The sequence below is a fragment of the Primulina huaijiensis genome, chromosome 10 (genome assembly GCF_012295235.1).
Source record: "Primulina huaijiensis isolate GDHJ02 chromosome 10, ASM1229523v2, whole genome shotgun sequence".
Taxonomy (NCBI): Eukaryota; Viridiplantae; Streptophyta; class Magnoliopsida; order Lamiales; family Gesneriaceae; genus Primulina; species Primulina huaijiensis.
The window spans coordinates 612,575-625,132 of NC_133315.1; the positions used below are offsets into that span (position 1 = coordinate 612,575).

Below are 12,558 nucleotides of genomic sequence, written 5' to 3' on the forward strand. Positions count from 1 at the left end.
GTTTGTGTTAGAACTAGCGCCTCACTACACTCTCCCGTAGATTCCATTCTGAGTGACACAATGCTGAATTAAACAAAAATGGCGATGGAGGAGGCCAAAAAATCCACCCAGAGTAGAGCAGCTCCATTTGCATCTGCCTAGAAAGCTATTGAGAAGCTTAATGGCATGCTGTTGAATGGAAAGCAAGTCTATGTTGGACCCTTCCTTCCTAAGCAAGAAAAAAATATGTCAGTTGACAAGACAGTATTCACCATTGTGGGTGTGAAAAATCTTTCTGAAACAACAACCAAAGACGACCTTAGAAATACATTTGTTGAATTTGGATCACTCACCAGACTGTCTTGTACTATATATATAATCTATAATTGGGTTGTGTGTTAATAGGCTTTTTATTTATGTCAATTGAGTTAAACTTTATGAAAGTGTAAATGATTTTTCAAGGGGTTCTCTCTCACGCTCGCATGCGTAAGAGGTGCAAGCATATTTCTAGTAGACGCCTCAGTGCCTCCCTTGCTGCTTGGGAAACTTCCTCCCTTGCTGCTTGGGAAACTTCTTCGCAACTTTTAAGACGTACGTATGAACATTTTTTTTCGGTTGAGTTTTCTTTCTTTACTTTTGCTTAACTTCGAACACAGGTTGGCAAATCTATGAAAACCAGATATTGTTGAAAAGTTGTATTGACACCAGTTTTCCGATATCAGGTTTTTTGCAATCATTTCACCTCCCCTCTATTTAATGAATTTGGTACTTCTTCCCTTTGTTTTAATTCTTGCACTTTTCGAAAGTAGGTATCAAATACAATAAACAATCGACAACTAATACTAGTAAAGATTCACCATAAATTCCAAGGAAAAGTGGGAAATAAATTGAACTGACTAAAAATAGCAATGACTTGTTGAGGCCAACAAACCGCACCCATGGCAGATTTTTCTTCTCATAAATTTCACTCGACCATTCATCCAAACCATATACAGTAGACTGGATTCACAAACTATTGCACTGACCTCGTTATCTTAAACCCAAACAAGCTTCCCATCTCTCCTTGTATTGAACCATCAAGAAAGAAATCAGTAAAATAACTTAGAAAAAAAAATACCCATGTTAAAAAGGAAAGGGCAAAACAAAACCAACAGGAACACGAGAACTATCTAGCTCAAATTATCGATCGACCTCGTGAGGAAACGAACAAGCGAACACTCGCATTCAATCTTCGTTTCTCTTCTACATCAATGCTCCTAGTCATATATACATTATATATATATATATATATATATAACCAATATCTCCTCCACAACGAAAGAGCATAGCCGGTCAGATTATCTGAAATGTTCCCTTAGCCTCATTATTCTATCTCTGAGACACATTCCTTGGGTCAGTTACGTCGGGCATCATCCTTGTTATTCAAGTTGGTCGTCTCAATGACATCAGCTTCTGCAGATCGCCGAAACCGCCTCGAATTTCCACCATCATCAGCATCCCGTCTCCGATGCATCACGTCGCCTGTGTCATCATGCCTTCTATACTCATAATCGGTCTCAAATTTATTACCTTCCCTGCCATCATTAGCCAAGAAGGAGAATCGTCCTGACCGAATTGTAGGTTTAAAATACTCATCTGATTTTAGTCGACCGGAAGAACCGATAGCATCAAACTTCTGAGAGCGTCGAATTAATCGCACCGGCGATCTCCGGCGTCGCAAATTGTTATCCGCAAATTCAAGATCATCAAACCATCGACCGTTGCGTTGTGGGGAGAACCGGCCCCTTGGTGGGGACATGTAACCCTCACGATGATCTGAAGTAAAAGTGGGATTCGAATTCGGAAACTTGATTCTGTCCATCCTCGCCTCAGACCTAAAATCTGGAGATCCGACGTGCCTTCTAGTACCCATTTGCCGTCCTTTATTAGAATGCCAGGCTATTGGGGAACGTGTTCTTGATCTTGACCGAGATCTTCTGCGAGTTAAAGGAATATGAACGCCTCTACCAGAACTGGGAGAAAAACTGCGTTCCCTGCTCGATAAATAAGGTGACAGGCGAACAGATTTGGAAGCATAATCAGGTAGAGGCTCGTATTTCTTACCAGCACCTTGTGGATAATTCTCCTTAATACCTCGAGTTTGCGGCATCCTTCTGCGCACACCAAAACAATCATCTCTGTCCACAGGTGAACTTCTAACTAAGGGCCTATGTAAGTAACCTTTTGACAAATAATTAGAAGTCTGTCTTCTGTGATCAAAGTCCACCCTACCAAACTTATCTATTAAGTCCCCATTTATTCTTCTCGGCCTGTCGAGGTTACGACCCTCGACACCTTGGTAACTTGAAGTGTAACGGCTTTTTGAACCCCAGTATGTCCACTGATCTGCACCACCTTTTTCACTTCCATGGGTAGCGTGTCTATATCTGCTCAAATATTTGTAGGGCCCCATATCCCTTTCAGTGTGAGAATCTGAACCACCAAGACGGCGAGATCTAAAAATATCACAATAAGAATACTATGAGGATTAAATAATTCGAAGTAGCTCCTCCAATAAGATGCAAGACAAATATACAAACAGCTAGAATTGCATGGACATAATATTGGTGAACGAATTATGTGAACATATTAATTACCTGCATTGTTGCAAAAAGAAAATATCCTTCCCATTAAAAGCATCCAAGGATGACCGACCTTTGCTACAAGATTGAACCTTACCCCGTAAGGTCCTGAACAAGTATTCATCCATATGTCCCACAGTCTCATCAACAGCATCTGTTTGATCTGAGAATTTTCTCTCGTTGTCATTTTCACAAATAACTAGGTCCATATCTAATTCATTCTTTCCACAAAGATCATTATTCTCGGATTCATCTTCCATAAAATGCATATATGAATGTTTGACTGATCTACTAGTACTCTCATTTCTTCCCAGAAATCTTTTTGTCAACAAACTTTTCCTCACACTGCTGTGAGAACCCTCAGAACCACCATCAACTATCTCAGACCCAGGTAAATCACCTGCATCAGAACTATCTCCATGTCTTCCATCAGATTCATAATTAACATGTTTATCGTCCGATTCATTTTCCACCCACGGGTACAAAAATGACCCCCTCAACTCTCCATCTTCATATGGAGACTCATGACCTTCCTGAAACCTAGCCAAGTCGTCACTATCAACCACGTGCCCATGGTTATCTAGACATACATCTGAATAAATCTTAGCATCAACAGTTGAATCAATCTTTTCAGCAGAAGCCGTATCCAACTCATTCTTTCCTGCAGAAGCAATAAGGGAATCCATCTTTTCTGCAGAAGCCGTATACGAATCAATCATTTCTGCAGAAGCCGTACACAAATCAATTTTTTCTGCAGAAGCCACAGGCGAATCGACCTTCTCAACAGAAGTCACTTGCAATTCGACCTTAGCCTTCCCAGCAGAAGTCACATGCAAATCGACCTTCTCAGCAGAAGCCGTGTGCGAATCAATGTTATCAGCGAAAGGAGGATAGGAATCTAGCATTTCGGCAAAAGCGCTCTTCAAATCCGTGTTTTCAACAAAAGCAATATGTGAAGTCTCTGCAGCAGAAGTGGCCGGTGAAACAATCTTTTGAACAGAAGCAGTAGGTGAATCAATCTTTTCAACAGAAGCAGATGGATAATCAGCATTTTTCTCAGTATCTTGGTCAGAAGTCTTTGTAGTCGCATTATAATAAAAATTATTTGCTGGTTCCCATAGAGTCTCCTCAAGAGTGGACAACTCAATACAAGTTCCACGAGGTGATACTGCTAACAACTTATCTTCTTTAATTTCAAGATCGGAAAACTTGTCCTCTGCGACACTTGGACTACAGAGTATAAGGCATTCTGAACCTCCCAGTCTCCCTTCCACAAGCATATCATTGTTAACAACATCCTTCGAGGTTTTTCCAGCAATTGTATCATTATTTGGTTCATCCCAAGCATCCATCAAAGTGTTCAAATCCCAGTGCCTACGGTCCACTTTCATAGAATCAGTTCTTGTCGTGGTCCCACCTCCCACACATCCAAGCAGACTCCGAGCAGCAGATTCCAAGTTGTTCTTAACTAGAGAACAATCAGTGTCATCTTCAAGCACTATCTCATTGCTCGAGGACTTGTTACATTCTGAATCTTGTTTAAATTGTGTGGCAAAATTGGATATATCAGAGCTTTTTGGTGTTAAAGAATCTTCCACAACAAGATCCTGTTTACAAGCGTTATCAGCATCATCATCCATGCTTGCAGCAGCTGCAAGAAGTTCTATACCTGAGAAGTCTCCCACATAATTATGTTCCCCTCCTACTTGTTCAGAGAGGAATTCATAATCAAACCCTTCACCAAATTTAAAAACAGCTAATCCATCTCTTGATTTCCAATTGGAATATAAGCTTGCAGACCTCAGAACTGAGAAATGACTCGAATATGCATAGTTATCTTCAAAAGGTGGTGAAGAAGAATATGGTTGAGAGGAAGAAACTTGACGACATATAGAAGGGGCTCGAGGCTGAGGTGATGGAGATCGAAGCAAATGTCTTCTTTTCTTTATTGGTACATGTTCAGTTTTTCCAGTTGGTTGTCCAGAAACAGCTGCACTCAACTGCAACATTCAACATATTCATATCTTAGAAAATAACCGCATATTAGACTAGAAACGAATATCATGGAAAACAACAGATTTGACAAAGTACCTTCCTTCTCGCTACTGACGTCCTGGAGCGTCTTCCTTTTGTCCCAATCTTCCAATTCAACTGTGGGTTGATGGAATCCATAACTTCTAGACCCACACTGCTTGGCATTTCCAAAATGATAGGCTCTATGCCACCAACAATCAATCTACCACAACAGATTTTGCAGGATTCCTAATAAATCTGGCCTCTTTCCTGATTTAAGCCCAATTTATGTTCCACTCTCCTGGAGCAATTACAAAACACATCTGCCAGATACAGAAAAACTTGTTTCAGAAAAAAAGAAAGAAAATTGAGCTGAACTCAGTTCTCGATATATACAATAGCAATCTGTTATAAGCTGTGTTTCCTTACAAATGTTTTTATTGGGATGCCCCCATCAACTACAAGTTTTAAGAATTACAAAGCTTGACCAAGCATTTACACAGGAAAGTTCAGTATTGTCTCGGTGAATTCAACCAAACTAAGGTTACAATAAATGAATCATTATAACAATTCTAGCACGTAATTCCTACGCTAATTCTTCCAGCAGCAAAGTGACCTCATAAATGCTAGATAAATAAATGTCACAAGAATTTTGGAATCTCACCATAGGCCAAAAGGCAACTTAGTTCACTTCAACGACCGGACATCTCTTCAATTGGCATCCAAATCTTTGGACACACCGAAGCAGACTGCATCAGACATTAAATCGAGTGAGCAAAACACCAAAATGCTTCAAAAAAAATAATTCTCAGATGCTAATGGTGATCAAGAAAATGGACAGATCTGAACGGTTCATGGATATATATTGCTCAACATTACTTCATATAGTTTCGTAATTTCTCATACCAAAGATGACAGGGAATCAGAAAGTCACAAGGGCAGAAGCCCTCTATTTATGCAAACACGTGGCAGATCAAAAGTAATGTGTCCAAGAACTTAGGCCATGAAATTGAGCAAAGGGGCTGCGGGTAGCAGTCATTTCAACATAATTAATAACTCGCACTCTTCATATGGTAAAAATCATCAAGGTGAAAAGAATGAAGAATCTAGAGCCGCTTATGTATTAAAGTGTCCATTAAACATGACCGTCCATTAGATCAATCAAATGCTCTGCTCGAAGCCATAGGCTAGCAACACGTAAATGAACGAATCTCCAGCATTCTATGATTCGGATCCAACAAGCAGGGAAAAAATATGAAAGCGCAAGAACACGCCAAAGTTTTGGTAGCAACTTTTAAGAGATTGGAGGATAACTCCGCAGTTTTGGCAGCAACTTTAAAGAGATTGGAGAGTAACTCCACATCAATTATATTATCAACCACGAGTCATTTAAAAAATGAAGAAAATTTCAAAAATCTCTTCTTTATATTCATAGTCCATCTTCCACCAAACCAACGCCAGGTGGATCAAAGAATGTCATCTCAAAGGAGCTTCTGCAAAAAGCCAGTTTCTTGAAACTCCAGAAAATAATTTGGGCATGAAGTAATCTTGATTCGATGTTTGAATATTAATATTTCGCCGAGAATCTTCAATTCACATGCAGGGAAGCCTTAAATCCGCAGTTTCTCGAACATAAGACTTGGCATCAGGTTCAGATCTTGAATTAAAGGATCACAAACTAAAATCCGTAATACCAAAACCCTCTGAAGGCAGGAACAACTTCAAAAACCACAGATCTCGATCTTCAGATGCAGATTCCCTCCTCTGACGACGATGATGACAACAACACAAAAAGAACGAGCACACAAGTGACAAGCAGATCATCAAAAAACTTAGTGTTTCATATACCTGTATAAATAGCAAAAATTCTCAAATCTTCTCGCGTAAATGGAAGGATTTCCCGATTAATCCTCGTCCAATTGTTCTAAACCGACCTTCGCACAAGCTCCGTTCAAATCCTCATATTCCGTCAAACACCACTCGCCAGCATTCTTATTCACAAAGAATCAAATGTAAGCTGCGCCGCCGCCGCTCAGCACCAATGGGATCCACGAAGGCTAATGAACGGTTTCCGTTGGATCATGAACCCTCTAACGATTAGAAGCCTTCGGATTGTCTCTGAACTCTTGTCATCCGGAAATTTCTTCGCTTTTCTTGAGAAGAGATGAGGATTGCAAGAATGGATTTCACCCCTAATTTATGCTAACGACTATACCGAAACTACCCTCGCACATTATGTTTGTTTGACTAAAATACCCTTGATGCCCTAGAACTACTACAATTATGCTGTGAGCCTGCCTATTTAATTTTTGCAATCAGGTCCAAATTTAAATTTTTTTTGTTTTGGAAGGAGGTCCAAATTTAAATTTGTATACGGTCAGTCAAACAAAATTATGTGTTTCGTTTCTTGATCAACAATAAAATATATTTGTATTTGATGAGCTCATATGGTTTTCTCGAATAAAAATCGATATAAAAAATTAAAATCTGGTATTAACATATGATTTTTTTAATACCCAACTATTTAAAATTGTTGTTACTCAAATAGTATATATTAGTATCATGTTTTCATTGTTTTGTACAAATTTTCATCAGAAAAGAAAAAATTTGTCATTAATACCAATAGTTTTTATATATGTTTTGGTACTCAAAAATCATATATTAGTATCATATCTGAAATAATTGATACTTAAAATCATATATTAGTATCATATTTTTAATGTTTTATACTGATTTTCATCCAAAAAAAGACATGTGGCCCAAGGAGTTCAAACTCATTTTTTCTATCGATATTTGATATACATATTTGAGTACAAAAAAGTCAAATGTTAGTATCAGATATGAAACAATTGTTACTCAAATATTATATATTAATACCATTTTTTTAATATTTTGTAGCGATTTTTATCCAAAAAAGACATGCGATCCAGAGAGTTGAGATACATTTTTTTGATACAGTGATTGAAAGCAAATTTTTGTTTGTTTTTTAGGATTTTTGAACAATTTACCTTTAGAATAATTTGAATAAAATATATATTGAAAACGAATAAATTAAATGATTTGATGAAAAAAAATCAGTAATTAAAGTTTATTTGGTGCTTTCAATTTTTTAATAAAACGACACATTCTAATATATTATTATATTAAGTTTAGGGTTTTAGAATAACTATTTTTAATGTTTTTGTGTTACATTTTTTCAGTACAAAAAATACTTACAAAGAGACAATAATAACATATGAAACCATGAGCAAAACAAAAATTAATATATGAAAACATATTCTAAGAAACAAAAACAATTTAAGAAAAAAACTTAAACTAAAAGTTATTTTGATGACAAATCTTCTCTTCTTCTTTTTTTTAATGGATATAAATTAATATATATGTGAATTCACATTTTTAAAATATGCAAAAAGACACTAATAATATATGAAAACATGAGTAAAACAAAAATTAATATATGAAAACATATTCTAAAAAACAAAAAAAATTTTAAAAAAATTAAATTAAAATCAATTTTGATGACAAATCTTCTCTCTTTTTTTTTTGAATGGATATAAATTAATATATATGGGAATTCACATTTTTAGCAAGAAATTTGTAAATCTTTACCTAAAATTCACTAGATTGAATGTTTGATGCTATGATAGGTAAGGAATATTTCCTATTCTGTATTGTTTCAATTTTATATACACTACATATTAAATAAGTGGGGTACTAATTTAACAAATTTTTATATACAAATAAAAATGTATTATTGAAAGTATTCTAGAGGTAAGATATGTATTACCGGTAAGACAAGCTCATTTTATGTATAAAAAAAAAATTTACATTATATCTCACAAATTTAGCGTGTGAAACGCAACTACTAAAAATAGTTTATTGAAATAATTAAGAACAAGTCTCACGGTCTCACAAATATTTATGTTTGATATAGATTAAACTGATCTATATTTAAAATCAAATAATACTTTTGACATAAAAACAATACATTTTAATACATCGGATCGGATATGAGATTCATCTCACAATCTCAAAATACCAACTCTAGATACGGTAACGTAAAAAAATTTGTGAAAAATTAATTGACAATTTTCTAGTAACACTTTCACAGTTTTACATACCATAATTAAAAAATAAGTTTGATTAATTTTCGAGACAATATGACATAAGATAAAGTAATAATTAAGTATAACATGTAAGATTGAACTAGTTTTATTTTTCCAAATATTTATTTATGTCACTAATGATATAACTCAAATATTTATTTAGTTAATTAAAATATACAACATTCAAGCATAATGTCTCTATTGTACGTGAAATGAGGATAATTATTGCTATTAATAATATACTTAGTAAAATTTCACTATCTTACTATCATGATAATCGAACACAAAACCCCAACTTTGAGATTCACGAAATAGTGTGCAAACCTGTGTAATCCTCCTAATAAGTATTTTTAATTTTAAAAGAAGTTTTCTCTAAAATAATCATATTTTAATAACATTATNAAGCACATTTACAGAGTTTGAATAGTTGATAACATGATAAAATATAAATCTTATCTCAATAATCATATACAATACTTTATCTGTAACACTCCTCCTTATATGATTACCGACTCAACAAATTACTTCTAAGAGATGTGGAAGTTCAAATGCTGTCTTGTTAAAACTTTTCAGTAAAACTCAATGGGAAAAACCTGAACGAAGAAAAAAGAGTACAACAGTAGATATTCCCCTTGATCTCAATCATCTAAGATCCTTCAACTGATGCATCGCTATCTTGTGAACCAATTTCTTGAATGTTGAAGTTGGCAATGCATTTATGAATAATTCAACTACATTGTCACTTGAGCAAATTTGATGGACGTCAATATCACCATTTTCTTGAAGCCCGTGTGTATAGAAAAACTTTGGTGAAATATGCTTTGTTCTATCACCTTTGATATAGTATCCTTTTAACTGTGCAATGCAAGCAGCCTTATCTTCGACTATTACTGTTGGGCTATCTTTGGCTGTTGACAACCCACACGATTCTTGAATATGTTGTGTCATGGATCTCAACCACACACATTTCCGACTTGCTTCATTCATTGCAATGATCTCAGAGTAATTTAAAGACGTCGCTGTTAAGGATTGCTTCACCGACTTCCATGATGTAGCAGTGTCTTTTCGTGTAAACACATAAATTTTCTGGAATTTAGCTTTATATGGATCAGAAAGATATCATGAATCTGCATATCAAACTAAAGAAGACTTTGATTTTTTCGAATAAAATAATCTCATATCAGTTGTACCACGAAATTAACGAAATATGTGTTTTACATCATTCCAATGTCTTCGGGTTGGACATGAGTTAATCTCGCTAAAATATTAACAGAAAATGATATATCAGGGCGAGTACAATTTGCGAGATATGACAATGCCCCAATCGCACTTAGATATGGTATTTTTGGACCGACGATTTTTTCTCCATTTACAAGTGGTCGAAAAGGATCTTTGTTAGCATCAAGTGATCGAACAAACATCGATGATGCTAATGGGTGTGCCTTGTCCAAGTAAAAGTACTTTAATATTTTTTTTGTATATGATGATTGATGAACAAATATTCCCTCTTGTAGAATTTCAATTTGCAATCCGAGACAAAAAAATTTCTTTCCTAAATCTATTATCTCAAACTCATTTTTCAAGTAATTGGCAATTTTAGTAAGCTCTTCTGAAGTGCCAATAAGATTTAGATCAACATATACTGCCACAATTACAAAACCCCGTTTGTTCTTTTTATAAAATCGCATGGACAAATATCATTATTTGTGTATCTTTCTTTTAACAAATATTCAATAAGACAATTGTACCACATGCGACCAGATTGGTTTAATCCATATAAAGATTTATGCAGTTTTATTGATAACATAGCCTTCGGTGCTTCATCATTTTCTTTAGATAGTTTGAATCATTCAGGGACTTTCATATATATATATATATATATATATATATATATATATATATATAATAAATACTATAAAATTCATGTAATTTATATATATAGATTTNCTATATGGACTTCTTCCATTTTGGCCAATCATCTCTTTGTCAACAATCATTAACAGATTGTGGTTCTAGGTCTTCATTATGTATGATGTCAAGGGCGACATTTAGGACAAAGATATTGGCAACAGTTGTGTTATTTCAATCCCACAATTTTCGAGATTATATATAATTTGTTGAAATCTCATTATTTTCATGAGAATTTGATTATTCATGAATAATATTATCCAAGTTTGGTTCATTGATTTCTCTTACTATATCATCAAAGTCTTCTTCTGGAGCTTTTAGATTTTCTTTCTCTTGTATTTTTCTTTTCCGAGATACAGTATCTTTAGAACCAATTGGTCGACCACGCTTCTGGCTTATTTTAGATTCATTTGTAGGTTGAATAGTAGCTGGTTCTATGGGGACATCAATTTTTACAGGGGCATTCTATATATAGACATATAGACTCGGTTCATATTTAGAGTCAAAATTAATATTTTTTGTATAAAAATAATATTTTTTAATAGGTTGGGTCTTGTAAGAGATCTGCTTTATAAAAATTTTCTGCGAGTGTAACGCCCCCGGATTCGATGAATGTTCCCATTGTACCAAGATGAGTCTTTTCAGCGTGCTCATGTTATCACTCACATTTACTATAGGAAACTTCTCAGAGGGTCACTCATCACAGAATTGCTCCAAGTCAAGCACGCTTAACTTTGGAGTTCTTATGTGATAATCTTCCTAAAAGAAGATGAACCTTCTTGATAATCTTTTAAGCAATTATTAGCTGCACAATCTAATACCTGAATAGTTTTGAAATCTCTCTCCTTCCGGTGTAAGATCGGTTCATTCATATTCCCTTCGTCTAGAAGTCTGCCAAGAGCCGCTCATTGTTCGTGCAACCTCATGGCACCAGCGATCACCCCCGCCCTCTTCGGTCCCAGGCCTCACATGACCACCAGCTTCCGCTTGATTCGTTCTCAAACCATACCGTACTAGGAGAGGTTGGCTCTGATACCAACTGTAAAGCCTCGGATTCGACGACTGCCTCCACTGTACCAAAACCAGTTTTTCAGCGTGCTTATATCCTCACTCACACGCATCTTAGGAAACATCGCAGGGGGTCATTAATCCCAGAATTGCCCCAAGTCAAGCACGCTTAATTTTAGAGTTCTTATGTGATGAGTTCCAGAAAAGAATATGTGCCTTATTGATACGAGAGTACCTATCAAATCTTAATTTTAAGCACTCATCAGCTGCACAATCTTATACCTAAACAATTTTGTAATCCTTCTCCTTCCTGTGTAAGATCGGTTCATTCATATTCCCTTCTCCTAGAAGTCTGCCAAGAACCCCTCATTGTCCGTGCAACCTCATGACACCAGCGATCACCTCCTGTCCTCTTCGGCCTCGGGCTTCACATGCCCCACCATCTTCTGCTTGGTTCGTCTCCGAACCATACTGTACTATGAGAGGTCGGCTCGGATACAAACTGTAACACCTCGGATTCGATTAATGTCCTTACTGTACTAAGACGAGTCTTTTCAGCGTGCTTATGTCCTCACTCATACGCACCCTAGGAAACTTTCCATGGGATCATCAATCTCAGAATTGCCCTAAGTCAAGCACGCTTAACTTTTGAATTCTTATATTATGAGCTTCCGAAATAAAGATGCACATTTTTTATATGTGAAGTAACTATCACATTTTTTTAAGCATTCATCAACTGCAAAGTCTCATACATAAACAGTTTTGTAATCTCTCTCCTTCCGGTGTAAGATAGGTTCATTAATGCTCCCTTCATCTAGAAGCCTGTCAGGAGTCGCTCATTGTCCGTACAACCTCATGACACCGATTACCTTCTTCGGCCCTCATTGAGATTGTCCCATAACAGTTTTTGTGTGCGCGCGTAT

The 12,558-nt window shown here is 35.8% G+C and overlaps 1 protein-coding gene across 2 annotated transcripts; it reads right to left on the reverse strand.

Moving 5' to 3' along the window:
- Positions 1-810: 810 nt before the first annotated feature.
- LOC140986633 (uncharacterized) lies at positions 811-6,776 on the reverse strand. 2 transcript variants are annotated; one of them, XM_073454937.1, is made up of 5 exons: positions 6,462-6,776; positions 5,278-5,362; positions 4,692-4,936; positions 2,616-4,600; positions 811-2,474 (listed from the first exon to the last, which is right to left on the reverse strand). In XM_073454937.1, the coding sequence occupies exons 3-5, from the start codon at positions 4,797-4,799 to the stop codon at positions 1,373-1,375; spliced, it is 3,195 nt and encodes a 1,064-aa protein (XP_073311038.1). In that variant the 5' UTR covers positions 4,800-4,936; positions 5,278-5,362; positions 6,462-6,776; the 3' UTR covers positions 811-1,372. The 2 variants fall into 2 exon arrangements, with proteins under 2 accessions (XP_073311038.1, XP_073311039.1); XM_073454938.1 differs by having other exon boundaries at positions 5,520-6,776.
- Positions 6,777-12,558: the final 5,782 nt, after the last annotated feature.

Bases quoted from the DNA above. Each gene is read 5' to 3' on its own strand.
- LOC140986633 (XM_073454937.1), bottom strand. From the start codon at position 4,799: ATGCCAAGCAGTGTGGGTCTAGAAGTTATGGATTCCATCAACCCACAG. The intron at 4,601-4,691 runs GTACTTTGTCAA...TGAATGTTGCAG, and splicing joins CGTCAGTAGCGAGAAGGAAG to TTGAGTGCAGCTGTTTCTGG. The intron at 2,475-2,615 runs GTAATTAATATG...TGATATTTTTAG, and splicing joins TTCTTTTTGCAACAATGCAG to ATCTCGCCGTCTTGGTGGTT.